The sequence below is a fragment of the Chaetodon auriga genome, chromosome 9 (genome assembly GCF_051107435.1).
Source record: "Chaetodon auriga isolate fChaAug3 chromosome 9, fChaAug3.hap1, whole genome shotgun sequence".
NCBI classification, from domain to species: Eukaryota; Metazoa; Chordata; class Actinopteri; order Chaetodontiformes; family Chaetodontidae; genus Chaetodon; species Chaetodon auriga.
The window spans coordinates 19445279-19470212 of record NC_135082.1 but is presented as its reverse complement, the minus strand read 5'-3'; the positions used below and the strand labels follow the sequence as shown (position 1 = coordinate 19470212).

General features: G+C 41.4%; 3 protein-coding genes across 6 annotated transcripts; 2 read left to right on the top strand and 1 right to left on the bottom strand.

Moving 5' to 3' along the window:
• Positions 1-431: 431 nt before the first annotated feature.
• septin6 (septin 6) lies at positions 432-18331 on the bottom strand. 3 transcript variants are annotated; one of them, XM_076739484.1, is made up of 11 exons: positions 18232-18331; positions 16289-16403; positions 13921-14116; positions 12557-12743; positions 10838-10999; positions 10056-10152; positions 8364-8532; positions 7984-8116; positions 7674-7864; positions 6131-6177; positions 432-4693 (listed from the first exon to the last, which is right to left on the bottom strand). In XM_076739484.1, exons 1-10 carry the CDS (start codon positions 18259-18261, stop codon positions 6174-6176), a joined length of 1284 nt encoding a protein of 427 aa, XP_076595599.1. In that variant the 5' UTR covers positions 18262-18331; the 3' UTR covers positions 432-4693; positions 6131-6173. The 3 variants fall into 3 exon arrangements, with proteins under 3 accessions (XP_076595599.1, XP_076595600.1, XP_076595598.1); XM_076739485.1 differs by having other exon boundaries at positions 432-1689; XM_076739483.1 differs by lacking the exon at positions 6131-6177 and having other exon boundaries at positions 432-1689.
• Positions 18332-18916: 585 nt separating this feature from the next.
• pttg1 (PTTG1 regulator of sister chromatid separation, securin) lies at positions 18917-21777 on the top strand. 2 transcript variants are annotated; one of them, XM_076739590.1, is made up of 6 exons: positions 18917-19052; positions 20028-20117; positions 20217-20356; positions 20473-20554; positions 20852-21013; positions 21637-21777. In XM_076739590.1, the coding sequence occupies exons 2-6, from the start codon at positions 20030-20032 to the stop codon at positions 21717-21719; spliced, it is 555 nt and encodes a 184-aa protein (XP_076595705.1). In that variant the 5' UTR covers positions 18917-19052; positions 20028-20029; the 3' UTR covers positions 21720-21777. The 2 variants fall into 2 exon arrangements, with proteins under 2 accessions (XP_076595705.1, XP_076595704.1); XM_076739589.1 differs by having other exon boundaries at positions 18944-19052; positions 20025-20117.
• Positions 21778-22496: 719 nt separating this feature from the next.
• Positions 22497-24699, top strand: sowahd (sosondowah ankyrin repeat domain family d). Its single transcript, XM_076739817.1, has 2 exons — positions 22497-22616; positions 22845-24699. Exon 2 carries the CDS (start codon positions 22970-22972, stop codon positions 23957-23959), a length of 990 nt encoding a protein of 329 aa, XP_076595932.1. The 5' UTR covers positions 22497-22616; positions 22845-22969; the 3' UTR covers positions 23960-24699.
• The last annotated feature ends 235 nt before the right edge of the window (positions 24700-24934 follow it).

Genomic DNA, 24934 nt, shown 5'->3' with positions numbered 1-24934 from the left:
AATAACCCATGACCATAGCTGTCAAATAAAAGTTTTCCCCATCATGTAGAGCGCGATAATAATCCCAGGAATATATATCAGACAGTTGTGTTTTTACTGCACCACATTTTGTAAGTTATGAATCACTCCAGGCTTAGAATAATTGACAAGATAAGTCATATTTCTCTCTTTTATGCCTCTTGGGTCTATTTCATTTTGCATGCTGTAAATTTATTATGTGAGGAAATAATGTATCTCAGAAGACTTCCTTGTTAAATGAAATTTAAATACATACAAAAAATAAATACTTCACAATACAGGAACTGCTGAACTGTCTGTACATTAAGGTGTGTCACAGTTCTCACTCGTCACACATAAAGTTTCTCGGCCCATATAAGAAAAATACAATAATTAACATTATTAGGGGCCACCAATAAAAGACAAAGACTGAATGTGTTTGGATCATATTTTTTATTGAAAATGTACATCAATGGAATCAAACTAAAGTAAGATATTGAATAATTTGTAGTGTGGGAGAATTTTTGACTACATGAGGTGATGACTGATACTAGAAAAATGTATGGCATTTTCTGACACCAAAATGTTACTTTACACTCAGAGTCACGTCCAAAGATCATAGGTAATAAACAACAAGTCTCCACTTCAATACACAAAATATATCCTTATAAATTATATAAATGCATGAGTATTCTTTTTAATACTCCTATCTGGGATTCAGTTCAACTCCACCTTATACTAATATTTGGCAAAAAGGGAGCTGAAATCATAGGACAGAGCAAATTTACATTAATAATATGCACCATTTGAAGAAAACAGCAATGACGTTGAAATAGACTGTAAAACTGAGTTATTCGGGGACAAAAATCAAGCAGGTCAGAAGGTCAAAGATCACAGCGGTAATGAAACAAAAAGATGCATGCAAAATATAGAATAGGCTGGTGAATATTAAAGCACAACGTGTAATAATAAAAGGCCATTACATGTGACCTCCATGGTATTCAACAGTGACATGTAAACGTGGGCACCATCAAATGAAGTGCTAAGTATAAAATATTGCTTTGGCTTTTGCATGATTATGACTCTAATTTGATTTTGCCGTTTCATTCTTGATGCTCAGAGAAGCAGGAAGCAGCAGATTTTTGTTTCAAGCTGAACCAGATTGAAGAAAACAACATGACTACTCGTTCTACTGTATTTCATGACACGTTGCACATAGTGCAGTAAGTGCTTCTGTTCTTCATGAGTTTGTTTTTAATCAGCAAGCCTTGATGTTTCAGAAGCGTTTTATCCGTTTTGTATTGAGAATCTTATTGAAGAGATGAGTGCATAGTGCAAGTCACTGCTATTTTGTTTCAAGTAAAGGTCAAATAATGATTTCACCTATGAGTCCTGTAAATATGTGAACCCCAACTGATGATTTCTATTAACGATGAGAGTCTCCTTATATACATTAAGACATGATAGCAGATTTAAACTGTGCCCGGTCCCCCACCTGCCTGGGTTTAGAGCTTCATTAGGTGGTCAGAAATACCATGCGAGTCCACATAAGGCCATGTTCAACAAAAGGAGATGCAATGGAGAGAATAAAAAAGGTTCATACAGCGAGAAAAACAGGAAGAGGTAAAGGGTGCTTAGTTCTTGCTGAAGCTGCAATCCCCTCTTCAGGTGGTCAAGACAGATTAAAAGAAGCTAAAGAGACAAAGAGAAAGAAAGCCGGCAGTTAGAGAGGTGGCAAAGCAGAAATGCTTACAAAAACATACGAGTCAAGCCTGAGATTTAGCAGTGCATCCAACATCAGGTAGAAAACAGATTTAGACTTATCATTAAGACAAAGTCAGGTGTGATCATAGTCATTCAAACAATCCAGTAAGCATCAGATCATGGTTATATTGTGCCCACTGATGATGGTGCATGATTTTTAAACCGTGAACGAGTGAATGCAGTGTTGGAATTCCACATGATTGTCTTGAGAATGTGAATATTATCCAAATATGACAACACGGTAGATTAATAAGTGAGAATGTCATTTCCATCACAGCTGAAGTGGGATAGGTGTTAGTCACAGAAAAAAACAAAAAAACAGTACAAGTACAAACATAAGCAGAGGCAATAAAGCAAGAATTAGGTGGTGGGCGGTGAGGTTAAAGCTGCAGCGAAACACAGATACACATTAATATTAGAGCAAAGCAGGTAATGATTAAGAAACCCTGAAGGACGGGGTCCACAAAGCCTCTGGTCACATTTGAGGTACTCAGTAGCCACAAAGGCTGGTCCCTTAGCAAAGCTTGGGGGCTGAGGACCTATTCAGTGCAGAGCCAGGGATTGCTGCAAAGGAAAGTGAAACCACACAGACCAGTGAGCTGAGGATTGGGACGAGGGAATGGCTCTTCTCTTCATGTACTCTGAGCCTGGTATCATGTGGAATCAAAGAGTTTATATGCAGCTTCAATCCAAGACAATTTTCTCTTTCATAAGACAATAAAAGCAACCTTGAATGTTGAAGTGGTGGAGAAAAAAAAGAAGAGGATTAACTGAGGACAACCGATGCGCTGTGACTGAACACAAAGAAATAAACATGAAGATTTTAAATAGATTGGACCGAGGAGCAACAGGACTTTGAGATGTTAACCAAAGCTGTGAGAAAACTTCACACTGTCCTCTACAAACACAAACGTGGGCGAAGGAGTCCTCATCATAGGAAAACTTATTCATTCAGCATCCTGTAGACTTCAGCGGTATTATTCTTTCCAGTTAGAAACAATCAACTAAATGCTTCATCATGCAAATCCAGAAAACCCACTTTCCCATTAACCTTTCATTAAATCCCAATTTACAGAAATACTGGTGATACACAATGATTATGGCCACAGTTGTAATATTTGGTGAAAAATTGGCCTTTATTTTCTTTTGATAGAATATTTCTTTTATGCGTAACACTGATACAAACAACACTGGTCCCTGCAGGACAATGGACATCATGATGATTGACTTTCAAATGTGCCTTCATAATAAGTAAAATAAAAAGAAAGTTACAATTGCACTGACAACATGAATACATATATATATAGATAAAAAAAACCCATCACATTTGTGTATAAAAAAAGTGCAATTGTGAAAGCTAAGACAAGTATGCACATAACACATGACAATGAATGAGGTATGGGATAAGTGGCAAAGAGATTAGGCTCACAACTACTCATGCATCAGGCTAAGGTGAAACAGCGTCAGCAAAGGGACATAAATACAACTTCAATCTCAAATTCAGTTCTTATTGAGAGCCTAACATATGGCCGAGGTAATAATGAGCAGAGGCCTTAAAGTCATATTCCTTGAGATTTTCATGAAATCAAATCCCCTTTTTGGTGCTATTCATGGTCTAAATCTTGTATGCAATAGTCATGTATTTGAATTCTGTAAATTTCACTGTATAAAATAGTCTTCATTGTTAGTGGCAGGGTCCGCCATTCCTGAGGTGGGCTTTGCATGCATGTAGTCCAGCACTACTGTAATTTTTACCTCGTCGATATCAGCCTCACTGTTAATTTCACTCTCCCACAGCTGTGTCACAGCTTCTTATTTGCTGCTGCTGCTTCACATTAAAAGCATGGTGAAACATGGGTGGCTTTTACTGTGAAGCAGTCACAGGAAACAATATACTAATCACTGCGATTAGCACCAAAAGTGGTTAAAACTGCATTTTTTTGACATCGATGCTGAATATTGCAGAGAGCAGCATGAATTCATGGGACTAGAATTGCTCATGGCATGATGGAAATAGGCCAGTGTGAGTTTGTTTGGCTTGGCTGAGCTCTACAAGTGTTTAAAATCTTGAGGATTATAACTTTAAACTAATAACAAACTAGCTCAACCCCAAGCCAGTGACTAATTACTAACAGGTATGAACATAACTGTTCGCAATCTCAAAGTAAGCAGATATTTCAGACTGAAACTAAGAATCATGAAGCAGACTGCAGCCCTTTAAAGCTCCAGTGTGAAAGATTTAGGCGGATCTGTTGGCAGAATAAAATATCCGTAGGTTTATATTCATTTGTGTGTAATCAGGTGAAAATAGGAATCGGTACAGTAGCCAAGAGCCGCCTTTAGCATGAGGGGAGGGTGAGGCGATACCCCTAAGTCCTACAACACGGGACCTTTAATCTGAAGATGGATCAGTTTTCTACATTATCTTCTTAACTTCCTTGCATCAATCCTCATTCTTTCTTCTGTGTAATCTACTGCAGATCTTTGACCACACTCACATATTCAGGTCCCACTGTCTGACGCATGTTTCACTTTATGCTTCAATACAATTCTGCCCATCACAACAGTAGTCATGTATGTTAATATTAAAAAAGCTCACTCCATCATGCAGAGAATCACGATATATAAAACATATAAGGAATGCATTATTTTTTTTGTAAATTTGTATTAAAAAGACAAGCTGAATAATTGCTTGTACAAACCTTATAATAGACAAGCATCATTCAGCAAAAAAAAAAAAAAAAAAAAAGTGATGTCAAACTGATAGCAATGCCCAGCGTCTTCCAGAGAGCAGGGGGGGTGGGGGGGGCGGAGGGTTGAATTATGGGGTGAGGGTGAGGATGGGGAAGGGGTACTGTAAAGGATGATGGGGTGGAAACTCATTCACAGCAGGATGGCCACAAGGGAGCACTTTTTCTACAGGAATCCTAAGCTGGAAATGAGAGAGAAGGGCTGTTATTTCTTTCTTTCTAGAACATCATCACACACACACACACACACGCACTGTTTCACATCGGTGACATCACATCAACATTAGTGACCAGGTGGCATTTAAAGGAGATCATGCTCTCAAGGCAGCTCAAAAGGTTTGAGTGTACAGAGGTCAGGGTGCAAGTACAGTCGCCTACTTCTTGGAATCAGAGAAATAAAATGTTTTTTCTATTCCTCTGAGAGGTTTTTTCTCATCCCTGAGCCATAAACAAAGTGTCTGATTGTCATCCTCGTCGCTCAGTATCTTCACTATCAAACAGCAGCTTGTTGTCATCTACTTTAATAGTCCAGAGCTGCTTGAGGAGTTTACAGACTGTGAGACAGATGCCTTCGTTCACTTCTACCCTCCCCAGCGGTTGAGTCTTAATAACATCTCTCTCTCTCTCTGTGGATTTGGCTTTTGTAACCCATCCAGAGGGAGGGGCGGCAGAGGGGGTCGTCATATGGTTGTGAGATCAACAAAACATGTCATGTCTATGAACAGAGATGGGCCCTGAGGCTGTTTGCTGGTCTGGCGTGACCTGTTAGTCTCAGTTCAGCCTTGAATGGCTCTTTGTGCTATCGCAGGGCCATGTGGGGAAGGACTTGGGAGAGTCACAATGAAGGAGACTGTTGTGGATTTAGGGAGGCAGATGGGGCTGCACATCAAATGGTTGTGTGGGGATCTAATAAACTGGTTGATTTAGTAGCTGGCACAAGGACGGCAAACACTGCCAGCCCAAGGATATGATGAACGCAGATGTTACCAGTGTTATACTGTTTGCTTGCAACACTCTAATGTCTGAATTTCTGCATCACTTTAACTTTAAGGAGCAAATTCGGTGCATTTAGATAATAGTCTGAACAGCTTTCAAAAGTTCAATTTGGTTGGATTTCCATTCTAAGGTGGAGATGCAGAAAGGTAGTTTTGTGCATTACTATATTTTGATAATTGACTGAATATAGGAGGACGACGTGTCCCAACTTCCCCCCACTGTGCAAAAATGAAGCCTAAATATCACGGACACGGGTGCTGCCGTCCTGCACTGCTGAGGCTATTTGGAGCCAGATTCTGCACAGCTGTGATCAGGGTGTGGAGCCACAGTATTGAGGTTCCACCCACATACCCGCCAAACTCGATCGGGAGCACATACCAGCTGTCAATCACGATACCACACCCCCCCATTTTATAGCATCAAACAACTAATTAAATGTTTTACTCGTCAAACATTCAGTAGTGTAGGAACGCTATCTTAAGATGGGTAATCATTTATTCCTAACTCGTACTTTACAACAGTTCTTTACTCATGTACATGTAAATTAAAGTGTGTATCCAATCAGTGATACCTCTTTTATATTCTTATTTTGTTGGTGGTGTAACTCAAGAAGATAGTCTTACCAGAAAAGGTGCCTCATGCAGCATGCAGCAAGTGTGGGAGGAGTTAACTGGAAAACATTATGGATGCAACATAGGTGACACATGCACTCACAGGACAGATTCATATCTACACAACAAGCCGTAATCGATAACTGTGTCTTCTGGGAACTGAGGAAAACACTGACTTAATCCTGAAGGTTAAATGCATATAATCATCATTATCATCCTTGAAGTGCAAGACCTCTCTAGTCGGTTTTAATCAGTGACCCACAGACAGAGCTAAAGTGGCACAGCTGCTCCCATTTGGAGGAGAAATTTTCCAGGCAGAGCTCAGAAAGGGAAGAAAGTGGCTGTGAAGAAAAGAAGTTAACGGGGAAGAAAATAAAGCAACAAGAACCTTCTCAGTGCAAGTGTCTTCTTCCTTTTCTAACAGGCACGGCGTCACATCAGCTTCAACACAAAACCAGGAGTTGATTACCAACATGAAGGGACCAACAATGTCGACAGCACACTACCACCATACTTCAACACATCTGGCTTCAAACGCTGCCTTGAAGCGTGAAGCAAGTTGTGAACAACAGTCTCATATGCTCATGATTTAATGAAACTCTTGAAATAAACTGTTGGAGGGAACAAGAGAATGTCAGTTATACCAACAAAAAAAACAAATCTGGAAAATTGAGGAGTTCGTACTGTAGATTCATTAAACCCAGATGAGCGTGACCACTATAGAACTGCTTCTCAAGTCAATGGAACTGCCCATTAATTGTTACCAGAGGTGCAAAAAAGTTATTTACACAAATCTGTCTTTAATTTCATACGCTTGAGCCATGCAGGGTGATTATTTCTGACTGTAATTCACTCATCAAGCTATGCTGACAGTTGGCGACTTTTCAGCTATTCAATTGAGGACAGCTCGTTCGCCCTCTCTGCTCCTCTTATTTTTCCATATCGGTGATGAATTATGAATTACGGTCAGCTCACAACGTATTCTGTTATAACATGGAGGGCGAACTGGAGCATTCATCCGCCTCTCAGAAATAAAGGGCAGAGTGAGAGTCTGAGAAAGTTCTTGAGCTTAGCCAGAGCCTTTATCTACTGTATGCATTCAATTATACAAATACCAGGTAGATTATTAATGAGTGGTGACAGGGAAACTGCTAGGGCTTGATGATGTTAGTGGGACAGATCATAATTAAATTCTGTCTGTGTGCACAAAGTAGAATGACTGCTCAAGGAGTGTGCATTTTTGTGAGGAAACGGCTACAAATTGCAGTCTAATGCACAACAAAAGGACCCTCACATACAAACTGCCTCTCACAGAGTGGCAATGGCATTCATGTACTCATGTGTAACATAAATCTTGAAGGCAAATCTCTGAACTGGGCACATAAACTAATTTGGAAAATGATCAATATCCTGAAATGTCAGTGCAATAATATGTGGTTTTGTTCCTCCCAGGTTCATAGCATCCAGTCTTTAAACAACTGAAGGTGGTCTCCTGCACCTAAGACTGTAAAGACAGATGTAAAGGAAGGCACTGGAGCGAGAGAGCAATACTTACTTTTTCCTCTCTTTGTCCCTCTTGAGTGTGGTGGAGCCCCCTGCCTGCTGGGCTTGGTTCTGCAAGAGCTCTGCAGCAGTCTTTTTCTGTTTGAACATATTGAGCTCGTCGTCCAGGGACTTCTTCTTCTCCTCCAGTTTCTTTTTCTCGTCCTGGTGGAGCTTCTTCAAACGGTCAAACTTCTCGTGCAGCTGTGTGGTGTTGACACAAGAAACAGTGCTTTGTGTTATTTAAGACAGGAGCAGAAACTTCCTCGAAGCGATGTGCGAAATATTTCAGGATGGGGTAGGATCAGGTTTAATGATGTTACCTCTTTCTCTGCTTCTTTGAGCTCAGCCTCCTTCTCTTTGACTCTTTGGACAAACATTTGCCTCATTTCTTCTTCTTTCTTCTGCAGCTCACCCATGAACTCGTTCCTCTTAGCTTCATACGTCTCCTGAAGACTGACAAAGGAAAAAGGAGAAAGGGGATAACAATGAATAGAGGAAACATTATACTGGACTATACGCTGTGCAACACAGTAGATGCACACAAAGCAGTGTAATCTAGCAAAAGATTAAAAGGTTCCAATGGTAAATGGAAGCAGAAAAAAGCTAAATGAAATGGAAACCAGAGTCGAAAGAAGCAGATGTAGGTGGTGAGTGATAAGATAAAAGACCAGCTATATGTGAGCAGTCTCGTGTCCACTACCTGAAGGGCTTGCTGTCAGGGTCTGTGTCCTTAAAGCCCATCTCCTCCAGTTTGCAGCGGCGGTACAGCTCATAATGACGTGTGTGAGTCTGCTCTCGCAGGTCCTCCATGTTCACTCTGATCAGCATTTCTCGCAGTTTGACGAAGTCACAGTGATTCTCATTTTCCACTGCGAGAGACACACCAAAAGGACACATAAATGCTCTCCTCAACACAACAGATGGCATCCTGGTCATTTACATTAAACGCACAACAAGTATTAATTATTTAACAATTATATTAATTTGCAGCAAATACATGAATGCATTACAACTTGAAAGAGTATCCGGAGTATCCAGTACAAGTTCAAAACAGAATAGTGTTCATGTCCTGTGGTTGTCTATTGATTCTGTTACTGGACTGAGCTAAGCATCACATTCCCACAGACCATGTGACATCATGTGAGTACACACACTGCGTGGTAAACAGACCCAATGTCAGGTAAAGCCTCCGGCCAGAAATTTCATCCAGTGCAGTCCATGAGCATTAGGACAGTGATATGTTTTCATTGCCTTGGCTGTGATCCAGCACATTGAATTTCAAATGAAGCAAAGACTGTGCGGTTAAAGTGCTGACTTTCAGCTCAGGGATGTTTGAGGGTGTTCATATCCATGTTGGGTAAACAGCGTAGAAACTGTAGCCCTGTTTACCCTGGGGGGGTGTAGAAAAAGGGCTACAATTTCTACACTCATGATTGGATGTTAATATAAACAGCCTAAAAGTAATGCTGACGCAACAGTCAACAATTGCATTTTAAATCCAATATGCCAGAGTACAAAACTAGAACAGTAAATCGATTAGTCAATCAACAGAAAATTAAATCTGCAACTACTTTGATAATCACTTATCCACTGACGTTATTCATCAAGCAAAAATGACAACTATTCTGTGGTCCTAGCTTCTCCTTTTGTTCCGTTTTATATCATTAAAACCTGAATATCTCTGGGTTGTGGAGTGTTGGTCAGACAACACAACACATTTGAAGATGTCACCTTGAGCTCTGAGAAATACTGATGAGCACTTACCACTATTTTGTGACCTTTTTGATGTTTTTGCATAAAATAATCGTGAGATTCAACGACAATGAAATTAACTGAACTGTAGTTCTATACCAAATCAAGCACAACCTTACGGACTGCACTGCATTTAAGCCTTGTGCTGAACAGGCCTAGTCCTCACATACCACCCAAACATCCACACGCAGACAAACAAACAATAAAACCATGCAGTTTAAAACTGCACAGTATGATGCTGTAAATGCAGCAAATACTGTATCTTAAGGGCAAATCAGTGTAACTTGAGCTTTGCCACACATTTCAGATACTCATATGACAGAACTATTGTGACTGTTATCTATTTGCAATACATTACATCCATTCCATTATGGATTGATTGAGTAAGTCAATAACAAATCCACTTGGTCAGGGACATACATTTTCTGAATCTGTTAGAGCTAAGAGCTTCTGCTGCTATGACATGCAGTATAATTGCAGAGAGGCTGCTGCAGCTAAATGAGATTATATAACCGGTCATCAGCTAGTTTGCAGCAGCTGTTGGAGCCGAGGAGGAATATGAGGGGAGGGAGTAGCTGCAGAAGTTCTGACAAGAGGGAGCACGATCTCATTTCCTGTGCAGGATGTGACCTAGGCTTACCCTGCACCGTCCCCCAGGGGTACTGCCGTGCCTTCACCATCTTGTTCCCAATCTTCACTTCCTCTGTGCTCCCCACCACGGCAAATGGCAAATGGCTCTGTGGAGCAGAGGGAAAAGCAACATTCGTTTACAGCCAAACGCACCTGAGAGCTCTGCAGATTATAACTGCAGCTATTTCATTCATGCATGAGGTATCAGGACAAAGCCTACACGTAGCTTATGATGCCTATTAACATCACAAAAACGGAGGAAAAAACTGTTAGTTCTATTTATGTAAACTGACCATTAAGAGCCAGCCAAGAAACGGCTCTGACAGGAGGATGTATGATCTTTTATCAGAACAGTCGGGGTCAGACTGTACAACAACAGCCGAGAGGCAACAGTCTAACATAATCAGTGAGGGATAGCTGAGGCATTTCCATAGATCAGACCTCAGAACAGCAAAGCGAGCCTTGGCTCATCCGTCAGCGAGCACAGGCCCTTTCCCACACTGCAGGCTTCCTGCAGAGTGAGCCGGCTGATTGTGCTGCTCAGAACACACTCCTCCCTGCATGGGGCTCGCTTCCTGACAGCCTGAGCGGACACAGACGATGCCTGTCCTGACTCTGCATCACATGTTGTTTGTGCCGGCAACACGCTACAGAATTTATGTTAAAACTCACACCCAAGAAATGTGTTACGTTAAGATGGAGATGAGGGTTGAGCCTGACCAACGTGACCTGACAGATCATTTCTGGCAATATCTTGCGTGTAAAAGCATGTGATGTAGACGTGAGCCTTACGTTCATGGTGGAGTTGATCTCTGCCACAGACTCGTCATCAGTGGGGAACTGGTAGATCTGCACTCCGTTGCTGACCAGCTCACTGGTGATTTTGATTTTGAACTTGGCCAGCTCGCTCTTGGAGATGGCGTCCGACTTGGCAATGATTGGGATAATATTGACCTGCAGTTGCGAAATGAGAAATGACACAAGGACATAATGACAAGGTGCAGACGTTGCTTTCTGACATGCAGCTAAATGTAGAGCAGCGTCCAGCTTGTCTTTGAGTAGCAACTTTTCCTCAACACTATTTGTGTAGTCCAAATTTGGAAAAGAATTGATGTATTTTTAAAAAAGGACCAAAAGGGTAAACACATTACAAATCAATAATTCTGGTCTTTTAGAAGCGGTAGCTCCAATCTAACAACATTCAGGTTTAGTAACAGAATAAAATACACCTATAGCTATTTCTTTTATATCCCTTCCAGTCACTAGTTGCCCAGGATTGTAGTGGCAATTTAAAATGCAACTTGATAAAGGAAAGGGTGCTCAATAACCTGTGCTCTCTTCATCATTTCAATCCATCACACCTCTTTCTAGGTACAGCATCTCTGCAAATCACAGCAAATCAGGCCTTTGCCTTTGCCTATTCTCAAGCACAGAGATATAAATAGTAAAAGCAGCAAAGGGAGCAGCAGACTTCTATCTCCTGCTCCAGATCACTTAAAAGCTCTCCAAACATGGTGTTAACAGTCAAACTCAACTGATTTCAACAACATTTACATTATCCAAACAGAGCAAGAAACACATTAACGACAGGGAGGAGGGGGAAACAGGCAAGGTCATTCTCATACATCCAGGCTGATGAAAAATTTGACTTTCACTCCCACACATCTATTTTCTACGTGCCCTGCCGCCTACACAATCCCAAATTGTTTGCTGTCCAGCTGGGGGCCCCTTTAACTAACAGCAAGGCATGCTCAGGGTCATGTGAACAAAAACACTTTGGTCTGGTTAGGATGCAATGCCTTGCTCAAAGACACTTCAGCAGGGTACCGTCTGAACGCCTCCTACGTGAATGCGTAAACAGAGGAGCCTCTGCTCTGGATGACGCTGTTTCAAGCGCTTGCCAGAGGGCTCAGCTGCTCTGGCAAACAGTGAGTCGACTCTTACAAAAGCCAGGAGGTCCATGAAAACAAGCTTCTGTGGAGAGGACCTCACAGTAAAAAAAAAAAAAAAAAGAGGGCAGCGGTCACAGAGCTGACTGCATTTCACAGCTGACCTACACCGGGGCAGTAACCAGACCGGAGACAATTTGAATTCAGGCAGATGACCTGGAAAGAGGTTTACGGCCCATGACTAGCAGAGATAGATCAAATGCTGCAAACAACAACACAGCACCAAAGGATTTACCTACAGTATATGACGTGCTACATTAAGTCTATCAGTGTTCGCAGGCATTATGTAACGGTTATTCTTTAGCATCATCCTGCTGCAGGGCAACTCTCCTTCTCACCGTACACTAAAAATAAAAATACAGACACCGTGGCTTTTAAATTTGCAAATAAACTGTATGATGCTTTTATATTAGATGAGTCATGACTAAACCCTAATACTGGCTGGAACTGATCTGGAACTGATGAGAAAACTCCCAGAATTGAAAGTTAGCCTCTGAATTAATGATCCTTCAGCTCATCTGAGAAACTGAGACAGAAAAAGGGCGTCTGGCTGGAAACTCACCTTGCTATCAAGTTTCTTCATGGTCACCAAGTCCAGGGACTTGAGCGAGTGCCCCGTGGGAGCGATGAAGTACAGGCAGGCGTGGATGCGGGTGTCGTGGTAACTGTGTAGCGTGCGCTTGATTTTCAGCTCCTCCTGTAGATATGCTTCAAACTGGGCATCAATGAACTCCACAATAGACTTGTAGCTGTCGGAAAAGGGAGAAACAAAGAAGAAATTTGAGCATTTCTTTTCTGATATATTCTTGAGAGCCAGGCAATAATAATTTACTTACGTTGTTGCTAATAATATTCACTATCAGCATACTATTAACAATTGTCCTTCATGTGTTGAAGTAAAATATCACAACTCATACTGTAAGCACAGGTATTGTGGAACGTTTGCCTGGTATTTACACTCATTACGTTATCTGAGAGCAGCTTCCTGGTTAACACTTAATTTTTAACTGCTGTGTCCATCACCAGTTTTAGACTCTGTGAGGATACACTGTCTCACTTTGGAGAGAAGGTACAATCTCAGTCCGCCTTTAGGTCTTCTGAAGGAAGTTTACAAACATCTCAGGAGGTCTAACTGCCAGAATTTAATGTTAATGTTAATAAATGACAAAACACGCTAAATAGATTTTCAAAGTCATCATTAATTTTGTACAGACAGACAAACAGACTACTACAATACTTGCTTCAACATTAACTGCAAACCTGTAAGCGATACATGCTATAGAAAATGGACATAAGAAACATGTTGGACCCCATGCATTGAGGACTACAGGAAGCTTCAAAGGCATCCACCCTTCCCTGCACACCCACCAACACAGAGACACACAGCACAGATACTCTGTCAGTGGAAGTTCACATGACCATCAGCACACGTTTGTGTCAAAGGAAGTAAATTTGTGTTATTTCCTCTGTGACTGACAATTTTATTTGAATAAAGTTTACAGCGAGCTTACTCACACTAGACTTAGCTCAGGAGCAAGGTTACATTACAGCTGGCGAACTTGGTCACAATATCTCATGTTTGATTAAATGCTTCCAGACAGCGGTCTACAGAGGCTAAAATCTTGTGTTACACCAGAAAAGGCCTCAGGGCTGTGCAAGAAAAGTAAGCATCGACGTCTGATTTCAGTTTTTAAAAGATGATACTATGAAACTACTTGAGAATGAGACTTGATTCCACATCCTCAGGGTACATTTGCAGGATCAGGACAATGAAACCTGAGCACCAAAAAGACTCAGAGCTCTCACAGAGTCACTGTATGTCAGGAATGCTGTGTTTACAGTGAAGTGTGGACTTCTGCTATTGCTCACAAAGACAGAGCCTGTCAATGGTGAAACATTTCCACCCTCTCAAAGATGTGACTTCACCTGTCTTCTTTGTTGATCTGGTCTCCGAAGCCCACGGTGTTGACGACAGTGAGTTTGAGGCGCACATTACTCTCCTGGAGTTCATAGGTGTTGGACTTGAGTGTGACTCCGGGCTGGTTGTGCTGGGTGGGCTCACCCTCGAACTTGGTGTTGAACAACGTGTCCATCAGGGTGGACTTGCCCAGACCCGTCTCGCCTGAGGACACAGAGAAAATGCATCATGTTACTGGGTTTCTACAAATCTCAGTCAGCTGATGCTTTTTTGATTAGGTAATTTAAATCAATGAAGCAGTAAACTGTCCTCTTTGCCTCCGCTTAGATAGCAGTGTCTATCATTTTACCCTGCATACTTCCAAACCAGCAGAAATGTAGCTATATTTTCTTTTGTTTTATTTTGTCAGCTCCTGTTATTGACCACCTACTTAAAAGAACTAAAGAAGACAGCCTAAAAGGTGTCTAATAAACCGAGACTAGTAACATTTTGAAAATGCAAACAAAATATATCATTTTCAAATGCCTGTAGCCACAAAAACAGCAGAGATAACTGCATATTTGCTGATGTATTCTGACATCCATTTACTGTTAGAGGCTGTCAGATGACTCAGACACAGAGCTCCCTCTGTAAGATATTCTATTTTTATTCATCACAGCCTGACCTACAGTCCAAGCATGTTAGCCCATTTTTGTTGGATATCTCACTATGTTCCAAATTTCCAATCTTTGCCTCAGAAAGCAAAGTAACCGAGGGTCCTATTGCCTGTCTCTGAGCTCCATTTAAGTCACTATAGAGAAGTCGCTCATGCTGAAGGCAATTTGGCATCTTGCCTGAAGAAACTGAGGGCCAAACTGGAGAGGACTGCAATCAAACCTACTGAAATCATGACTAACTGTGCAGAACTGTCAGTCATCTTTTAGGCCAATGGAACCCTTCATCACCACATCATGGATACCCTCTTTGGAATTTTGGACCACAATAAAATTATAATTAAACAAAGATCACACGCTGTTGCCTCAAGTACTGCTTGTACTGCTGAGAAATGCTGTACTGGTGAGTTACACAACAGCATTTACATGGTGCAACAAAAGCTGTTGTTAGACTCTTGTATCATCTTTGCTTCCATATTCTTGAATGGATTGTACCGTTTGTACAGAACAGTACAGTTTGTTTGAGTTCTTAGAAATCATGGGTGTAATAGTACCAATATAAAGTTAAGTTATGAAAAGCACTGTTTCCGCATTTCACTCATGCACAAATATAAATGGACTCCACAAAATAACATATGTTTTCAGCTGGGAGGTCAGTGCCACTAACCATGCCATTGAATATTGCCAATGGGCATCATCAAATGCTATAAAAATATAGACACATATTGCAATAATGTAGCTAGACTTCAAAATAGCAGCAAATTGCACAAATAGATAGTATGCAAGGTCTTATAGAGATACAAATCAACATTTGGTACTGCAATGGTAGCGACATATTAAAACCTGGAGAAAATGATCTAACATCACCATCATATTCATCTACAAAATATCAGAAGATCCAGAGATTTACAGTGTGTGTATATCAGTGTGCACAACACACTTGTGTGTGAGTGCGTGCGATATGATATCTTCAACTCTGTTTACTAAAATTAGGAAATGGCAGGAGAAACATTGCCAAACAACTGCTTATGCATTTCCATTGCTGTCAGTGAAATTCATGTGCCCCTGACACATGATGATTCCCAATAGCAAGAACTGTGACTGTGTGCAGCAGGCAGTCATGCAGTGTAGCCAAAAACCCAACATCTTAAGTTCTAGACAGCACTCATTGAGAGAAATGGAGCAGAAACAATAGTAGAAATGCCTGTAACACAATACAATAAAACAGTACCACACATTACAGTCTTACAAATGACCATAAAGTTGAATCAACACCTCTCTAAAACAGCTTCAACACAAACTGCACTTCCTCTCCTCCATAAAGCTCAGGTTTATTGCAGGACTGTTGGATCAGATTTCATTAGTTTCAGCTGGGTGCACTTAATACACTGGCATCTAAATGTAAGTAAATAATTCTGCACATTATGAGGCTGGAGACACTTGTTTTGTAATATATAAAATAAAATGTACAGGCAAGCATTTCTCACTGTCACTGTAAAATCAAATAACCACCTGCAGACATTTCTGGATTTCCTAACTGAATCTAAAGCATCCCACTCATCATGGTAACCAGTGTTGACTGGCCCAAAGGAATCTAAGCAGGTCACATATGAAGCAAAATGCTTTGGATCTTGTGGAAACGCCTGGCTTTCAATGAAGCAAGCAAGTCTTCTTTGAGCCCGAGGAGAGAGAGGAAAAGGATTTTCATGCATGACACACTCACCAACACAGAGGATGTTAAAGCAGAATCCGTGGTTGACAGACTTGTTGACCAGCTGATCCGGCATGCTGTCAAAGCCAACATGGCCTGCCAGAGGGACAGCACGAGCACCTTCACCCTAAATAGCACAGAAATCAACAAAAAACATCAGGTGCATACCTAACAATCATTGACTATGTTATGCACGCCTGTAAACGTGCACAGGATTCTCTCTAACATGCTCTAATTAACACCTACATCTCAGTGACTGTTGTCCTGTAAAGAAATAACATGATATTAACAAATGGCGCTGAAATGATCTGACTTTCCACCATGTTTGATCGTGTTTGTCTGACTTCAGGTGCACTGTAGCTCACTTCCTGTTTCCTGAGCTGTTACTTTCTTTCCACAGACGAGACGCTTATAAACCACAATGTACATATATGGAAAGGCATTGTTCGTGTCAAGATAACTGTAAAAACAAGAGAGAACTTTGACAATAAATACGGGATCTAAAAGCTGATTGTTGTGACATTAAAAAAAAATGGCAAAATAAGAGTCTGGTTAATATAGTACGTGTAGTACTATATGTTGTGTGTTTCTGTTATGTCACTTTGACTTGAACCCTTATTTTGGCTGATTGTATTTTCATTCACTCTACTGTTACACTGTTTATCCATGATCTATCCCTGGACTACAGCGACACAAAACACCAAAGTGTAAAAGCACTGTTGTTACATGTGTGTGGGGGCGTGTGGCTGCAGCTGAGCATCTCTATCTCTGTGGATCCCATTTCTGCCGCCTACATCTACATTATGAGGTGCAGGAAAGCAAAGAATTTAGATTATATGGCAAAGCAAGAACTCTAAACCAGCTAAACCTCAGCTAACCAGCCATTATGTGGCTTAACATAACACAATGTTGCTTTCCAGTGTGGCTTTGAGAGGAAAACATTCCGTTTGAGGGTCCAGTTTAAATAACTGGACATGGTGATGGGACTGGACAGTTGTGGATTATTTGGATAGCTGAAATAGGGTTTAAACAGCTGGGGGGTATTTGTAAAACTGGGGGTAATGTGGCTGGACAAACAGCCTTTCCTCTTCAGATGCAAGTGCAACATTCCTGAAACCCTGCCTGCTTTTCAAGACAGTCACAGCCAAGTTACACAGCGGCTTTTCATTCATTGAGCCGCAAAGGGATATCAAACTGCAAAAGCCTGCTATTCTCAGCACTCTCTCTGGGTGTAGTGGCTTCCTTTTCCCCCCCGAAAGAAAAACCAGGCAAACTTTACACCCGCTTTTCAAATTGCAGGCCTAAACGTCTATAAACGGCAAGAATCGGTTTTGTCCATATTTTCTATGTAAATCAGACAACGCCCGACTGAAAGTTAACGGGACTCGCATGAAACAACATAACGGAAATGAGCACCGTGGCTGAGCTGAAATGGGGGCGTTCAGAATGAATGGCCTACCGACGGCTCTGTAGTGGGTTATGGTTTTACCGTGAGCTAATAAAGACTACTAAACGTATTTCAAATTTTTCAAAGCACCACGTCGTTTGAAAGGTAGTTTTAGCTAGCGCTATCTGCACAGGAAATCTGCAGGCGTTAGCTTACCGAGATGAACACTGGAAAGAAAATATATTAACAGAAAGCCACGACTAAGCAGCCTTGGGCCTTACTTTAAAATCTGACCTCCTAAAATATTTAGATATGCATAATCAGATTTATGATAGCTAATAGTAATTAAATCTCATTTTGTTTAGCGACGTTTCACTGGATTTGGGGTGGAATAACGTATAACCACGAAAAACGGATGGTGGCTGCCCAGCTAACCTAAATCTATTCCAAATTACACTCTCATATGTAACGCTAGAAACATATTTTTGACATTAATGAGGCTAACAAACATATTCCAAGAGCTGTGTTAATGCTGACAATGGCATCCTGAGTAAAATGGGCTACTCACCGCTTGCCTCGCTATCTCAGTTGACGCCATGGTAGTAGCTGTTAGCTGGAGGACGAAACCTCTGCTGCTCTCTGTGTTCAGCTAAGGGGGCTGAGCCGCTGAAGTTACACCGAAAGATGGCCTAGTAGGAATGTACCACTAATCAACAGGCTATTGTAGGTGAGATACACTCATAGCCACGCTCATATTAAGCGTTGTTTAATTAGGTTTGGATACGTATAAACGTCTGATATACTCCGCCTCGTGTTTTGATTTTTGTCTTTGAATAATCATGATTAAAACTTAGCACTAGCAACTGAGCTTCCCCACAGGAAGCCTTCATGGTTTCGTCCAGTGCGAATGGAAGTGAACCGCAGTCAATGAACGTTACAAACAAACGGAAAAGCTACGTAGAGAGATTATATATTACTGTATTACTGATGTCTGGATATGACTTCAAAATATTAATTGTAGTCATAAATACACTTATGAGGAGAGAAGTATGGCGGACTATGGTAGCTAACTGTTACATCTCTGAATAGAAAAAAATAAATCATCATCGTAGATAAACTATAGGTACTTACTTAATATCTCGGTGTTTCGGTCGTATCATAATGTATATGTATATATGGTGTAAGTTATTTGTGCAAGTAATGATAAATTTGATGGTAATATATTATTGGAAACGCCCATTCAAGTCCTGCGCGCTGCAGCGACCAATCGGACGAAGGCAGTGAATTTAAAAAGGAGCCGCGGTCCGTCAAAATGAAATTTTAGATCATAACAACCTTCTGGTGTGAGAAGAAGAGAGTAACCAGTGGCGTTTAGCACAACTGACCGAGGTAACGTTAACGCTAACACGGCTCTACGTTCATTTTTCAGTTCGCTTAGCCAATATCCAGTGAGTTTTAAACTAACATTGACGAAAACGTTTTGTCTCTCAGCTAAGTGCCATGCGGTAATATTTTGAATTTCCATCCGTATCCTTAATAACGTTACTTCACAAGCTGAGTAACTTGACCCAATTAAGCTAACATGAAGTTGTTGTACTTTAGCTTGCTAATGGTAACGAAACTGCTAAACAGACGTTAGCAGTAAGATGCTAGCTGGCTCACAGTCAACAAAGGTTCCGAACATTGTTTGGAAAGGTCACACGGATTTTGTTGAACGTTTCTTTAACTCGTTGCCTCGACAAACAAATATCTAACACATATTTTAATTACATTCTGCTAATGACAGAACAACAAAACAACGGTGAAGTGTGAATGTGCTAACGTTAAATCAAATTCGGGATCAAGACAGGAAGACAGCAAGCTGAATCATAACTGTATTTCTACAGTTTGGGAGCTAGCTAGCAGAGGACCAGTGTCATTTCATTAATGGACACAACTCTGAAGTACTGTAACACTGCCAGATTAGCTATTAGCTGCAGTGCACTTTACTGTTAGCTTCACTGGTTAGTGTCAGATGCTGAGTAAACACAGGCTAGCTATCAATAGTGGCTATTAGAACTAGCCCAAAGTTATTAAGTTCACTGTCATAGGACAAGGAAACCAGAGAATATTTCACGTTTTTTTGCTTCAATTATATCAACAGTTGCTTTTTTCTGCTGATTAATTACTTAAAATTCTCTATTAAAGTGTCCCATGCGTCTGTATGCACACTACCAGGGCCCTGTGACTGACAGATATTGCTGGCATACAGCCATTATGCCTGACAAAATGTCAAGTGTCAAATTTCTGCCAGAGAAAGGTCTCATCCGTGGTGATGGATTGTAATGTGCTGCAGTGGTTAATATCAGATTGTGGTTTCAGAAGTGATGGCCAACATAGTCTTTGCAGAGCAAGAAAATGCACGTCTTCATCCACCTACTCTGAAGATGCGACAGCGGCTTCAGTCTGCTCCTGGTATGGAAATGTTCACATTGTTCTCAGATTTTTCTTCTAGCAGTAATCTTGGTCTGTGTGGAAATTTGTATCAACCTCTTCTTTTTTTTCCCCCACCAGAGAAACTCTTGAAATCTCCAATGACTGGCAAAACCTTTAATACGCCTTTGCCGTCTGGTCGTAAGGCTTTTGCTCCTGTCAACAAAAAACTTTCAACCCCTGCTGTCAACGTACAAGAAAAGCAACTTCTAAAGGCACAGGTTGGAATAAACCATGACAGAGTTACAATCTAAAAGTAACATCAGTCCATAATGCCACCTGTTTGAGCTGTGCCTCAGATAAAACATGTACTAATGCAGCATTTTGTTACACACAGGAAACTAAAGTCAAACATCCTCCTCATACCAAAGTGGAGGAATATCCAGAAATTGAGAAGTTCATCCCTTATGACCCACTAGGTAACTATGACATCAGCTATATGATCACATTTCAGGTGTGGGATTTGGAGGTAAAATGCTGAATTCATCAAAAATGACATTTTGTTTGTAAATCCCACTGCAGCATCTCATTATCTTTGCTTCCTCTGATTCCACGAATGATTTATTCTCCCCAAGACTCAACCCACTGAGGCTTATTTGTTTTGCCAAATACGATATTGACTCATGTACCATCCTCATTCACCCACGATGTGGCTCTTTTTCCCTCAATGTTTTAAAAGTATTTTTAAAAACATGACTTTTGGCATATTTTTCCAGAGTTTGAGAAGTACAGCGTACCTGAGGATTTGATTCCTCTGAGTGGCTTAGCTCTGTCTGGACTGGCCTGTTTCCCACAAACTCCATGTTTGTGTGAGGATGACCTGGAAATGCTTGCTCCACTCCCAACCCTGTCACCTGTAAAGATGCCAAAACGTTCAGGTAACCAGCTCCTATGAGGGCTGCATTCACACTTACTGTTTGGACTTGAAATCTGTATCTAATAAAGCATCAGTCCGTGTTTCAGTAAAGAGAAAATATTCTCAGTAGAGGTCATTTTTCCTGTCAGGACATGTACTATCTACTGTTATAAATGACTGTTAAATACTTGACAAATCAACATACTTTGTCACATTGATGAAATAATAAACATTCTGCTTTGCCATAATATAATCCTCATTGATTTCCAACATTTGTCTATAATGATCAGATATGAAAGGTACAGTAAATTATGTTGCTTGATTATTTTGTCTCATGGTTTGTCATCATATTGCTCAACTGTAATGAAGCAGAAGGTTTTAATGGTGCAAGACTTTTCAATGCTGTGATCACAATAACAGAAATTCTGCTTAGCCCACTGTACCTTTTTACGTGGACTAACAAGTCTAGTGAGTGAGTTGTTTTTATCTGATTTTGAATGGTGGCCAAATTTACAGACCAGATCTGAAAACAACCTGCAGCACCACATAAGTCACAATTGTCTGGCACCTGTAACCACAAAGTATGGGGCACAAGTATCATTTGCCTCCTGTATCATTAAGTCTACTCTATTTCCCCCTTCCCAGATTATCGCTCAGAGCTGGATGCATTTCTTCAAACACTTGATGAGCTGACCATTGAACTTCCTCCAGAATCCTTTACTGACTGAATGTTAATGCATGTTTTTGTTCTGATTACATTTTTACTCAAATAAAGTTTTGTCTTTCACTGCTGTCTTTTATTTGCTTGTATCTCACTGCCAGTTTGCAATTGGCAGTGAAGAGATGACTATTGCTCTGCTTGAGTACTATTTTGAGGTACTTGTACCTTCAGTATTTCTATTGTCTGCTACTTTATACCTCCACTCCACTACATTTACAGACATTGCATGTTCAGATTAATAATACAAAAACTGATTTATGATAGTTTAAGACAAAACTTAATTGACCTCTGGGTGGAATTTCATAAGCTACCCAGGAGATAAAGTACTTAAAATAAGCCCCACCTTTTCCAGCTGGAGTACTAAAGTGCTATATCCATTAGGGCATGACTAATTATAATCATTATTCTGTAGCTGGCCTTTCTGCATAGAGTACTCCTACTTTTGTCTTAAGTATAATTGATGGCACTTTTGTCCCTTTACATAATTGAGCATTTGAATGCAGGGTTTTTCTTGTCACGTGGTATTTCCACAATGTGGTATCTGAGTACTTGTTCCACCTCTGGTAATTAGTGACAAGCTGTGAAAGTATGTGGGAAGTATCCACTGTCTTACTTCCTGCTTTGAAGTCCATCAGTGGTCACATGTGAAGGAATCTCGTCATTGGTTTGGCAGAGATGAGAATGAACTTTGTCTCGTTTCCTCTTGTAAAGGAAAGGAAGAATGCCGACTTGAATCTATAGCTCAGTGGTTGGACTAAATCCTCAAAATAGCAATCCCTCTCCAATTAATTAGCCTCTGAGTAATTATTTAACAGGGACTTTGGCGCTCAAAGGTTAATGGTCGGTGGAGAAGAAGAGCAGCGTGCGCTAACGTGAGTCGGTGTGCGCTTTGGACACAGAACAGGTGAGTAACGTTCGTGGGAAGCCGTCGGTTACAAATGATGAGCAAAACAAACAATATTTAAGAGGTTATGGGATGAAGCATTAATTTGAACATATTCTAACTTGCTTGCAAAATGAGGAACTTGGCGTGTTCGCACTTAAGACGCTTAAAACGGCGTCCTTGTGCATTTCCGAAATGTTTTTGACGTGTTTATACAGATTAAAAATAAACTCTTTCCGCCCATGACAGAGGGAATGAGTCCAGTGGAGTGGAGGAAACCCGTTCCCAGTTTATAATTCGACACTGATATCTCTGGGGTGTTGTCTAAATAAAGGGAAGTAGCCTTGAACTCGGCGTGCGGGGAGCCAAGCAGCATGCATGCGAGCAGATCGGATGATGCTGGATGTGGCTCAACTGGATCCGAACCAGCTGTCAGCAATACCGACGCCCACGGCAGCAGGACGTCCAGACAGGGCACCGTTGTGGAGCGACTCTCCAGATATGGCATGCAGGTCATGCCCAGCGCTTTGCAGCGTAGGTCGAGGCTGCAGAGGCAGCTGGAAGTCAGCGACGGCTCCGCAGCGGGAGGACTTCAGAGAGAGGCTCCGGAGAGAGTGTCGCTCACACCTGCTATGCGGAAAAAATACTTCAAAGAATTGCTTTTGAGCAACCCCTCACACAGCGGGTTTAGCAGTGTGCTGTCCTCACAAACTTCCAGTGTGTCCGAGCAGGACGCAGACTGGGCTCTGTACCCGATGGAGCACGCGTGGATGCTTTCTGCGGTGGAGGGGAACTATGAAACCATTCTGGAGTTCATCTCCGAGGACCCTCATCTGCTAACTAGGAGGGATTTCATCAGCGGATACTCAGTGCTGCACTGGCTGGCCAAGAGAGGACAGGACGAGACTCTGCTCAAACTTCTGCGGCACGCAGAGCGTGCGGGGATACCTGTGAACGTGAACGTGCGGGGCAGCGGCGGGCTCACCCCGCTGCATGTGGCCAGCATGCACCGGCAGTACATGGTCATCAAGCTGCTGGTCGGAGCATTCGGTGCCAACGTCGATGCCATGGACTACAACGGGAGAAGAGCCTGGCAATATCTGAAGGGAGACGCCCCGCTGGAGATGAAGGAGCTGCTGGGGACCTGGGATGATGAGCACAGACACGGCTGTGCGCAAAATGCCAACAGAAACGTCAACAACAACAGCGCTGGCGCGATGAACGTGACCGCATTTCATGAGGTCGATGAAGGAGAGACAGATGAGGTGAACTCCTTTGACCGGACTAAGAGGGGGGGCAGCAGGAGGTTTGGGTCTGTGAGGAAGCTGCTATCCTCGTTTTCATTTCTTGGAAACAAAACATGAGTGATTATGACACAACCCTTCAAATGTGTGCATTTTTGCACATTCAGGTCAACATATTTGTGGTTCCTAACCTTCAAAGAGGTCACTGCGGAAATCTTACCAAGTTATTTTTGCTTGCAACTTGACTCCTTACATTTCTACCAGTGCAGGGGGATGTTTCTCCGTTTTTGCACTGTAAATCAGTTTAAGTATTTTTTTTATCAAGTATTTTTTCCCCCTTCATTGTCAAGCTGAAAGCTGCTTTGCTCTTTCAAGAAAGAAATGCTAGTTTCTAGTTCTTAAAAGCAAGTTGATTTCTAACGCACTGAAATTCCCTCTGTCCTTCCAGAATTTCTGCTTGTTTTATGAAAATGAGGTTTTAAGGATCGAAGAACAGGCAGAAATTAACAGTGATGGCCACAGGGATAAATGTCTGCTCTCCCTGTCAAACACTTGATTCCTTCACCTCTTCAGTCCTGAGAATCAAACAATCTGAGACTTAAAACGAATGCTTGTATCTCATGTCCACACTGCGGCCAGAGCTTATAAGGGGGTCACCAAGTGGACATAGTTACAGATTAAGGGGTCTCTACTGCACTATTTCTCCAGGATTATCACAGTATCAATATCAATATCAATCAAGGATTCCTAGAAAGTCATCTTGTTGAAAAGTACTGTCAGTAAACTCATTTACATCAACTTTCAATGAGTCTACCTGTGATAAAAAAACACTGTATTAAATGAGCATTTTCTGAACTCTTCTTGCTGCTGACCCAGTTCTGCTTCTCTGCTGTGTCATCTCAAAAGCTGATGGTTGCTGACGTGGCAAACTTTCTCCCCCGGTTATTAACATTTTAAGTAAACGTTTCGGTTTGTCTTTCAGCTGGATTAGGCTTCTTGAGTATGTGCTCTCTTTGGCACATACGACAAAGCCCGGGCTCAAAATCCCGCTAAACTAAAAATAACCACAATCTTCCATGAAACCGAACTTCTGAC

What these genes read in the sequence shown, in the direction of transcription:
- septin6 (XM_076739483.1), bottom strand. Translation starts at nt 18,261, where the DNA reads ATGGCGTCAACTGAGATAGCGAGGCAAGCG. An exon ending in CTTTAACATCCTCTGTGTTG is followed by an intron (nt 14,117 to 16,288) that starts GTGAGTGTGTCA and finishes CTGTGTCCTCAG; the next exon opens with GCGAGACGGGTCTGGGCAAG. An exon ending in TGAAGAAACTTGATAGCAAG is followed by an intron (nt 11,000 to 12,556) that starts GTGAGTTTCCAG and finishes TCGCAACTGCAG; the next exon opens with GTCAATATTATCCCAATCAT.
- sowahd (XM_076739817.1), top strand. Translation starts at nt 22,970, where the DNA reads ATGCATGCGAGCAGATCGGATGATGCTGGATGTGGCTCAACTGGATCC.
- pttg1 (XM_076739590.1), top strand. Translation starts at nt 20,030, where the DNA reads ATGGCCAACATAGTCTTTGCAGAGCAAGAAAATGCACGTCTTCATCCA. An exon ending in GCGGCTTCAGTCTGCTCCTG is followed by an intron (nt 20,118 to 20,216) that starts GTATGGAAATGT and finishes TTCCCCCACCAG; the next exon opens with AGAAACTCTTGAAATCTCCA. An exon ending in AGCAACTTCTAAAGGCACAG is followed by an intron (nt 20,357 to 20,472) that starts GTTGGAATAAAC and finishes TGTTACACACAG; the next exon opens with GAAACTAAAGTCAAACATCC.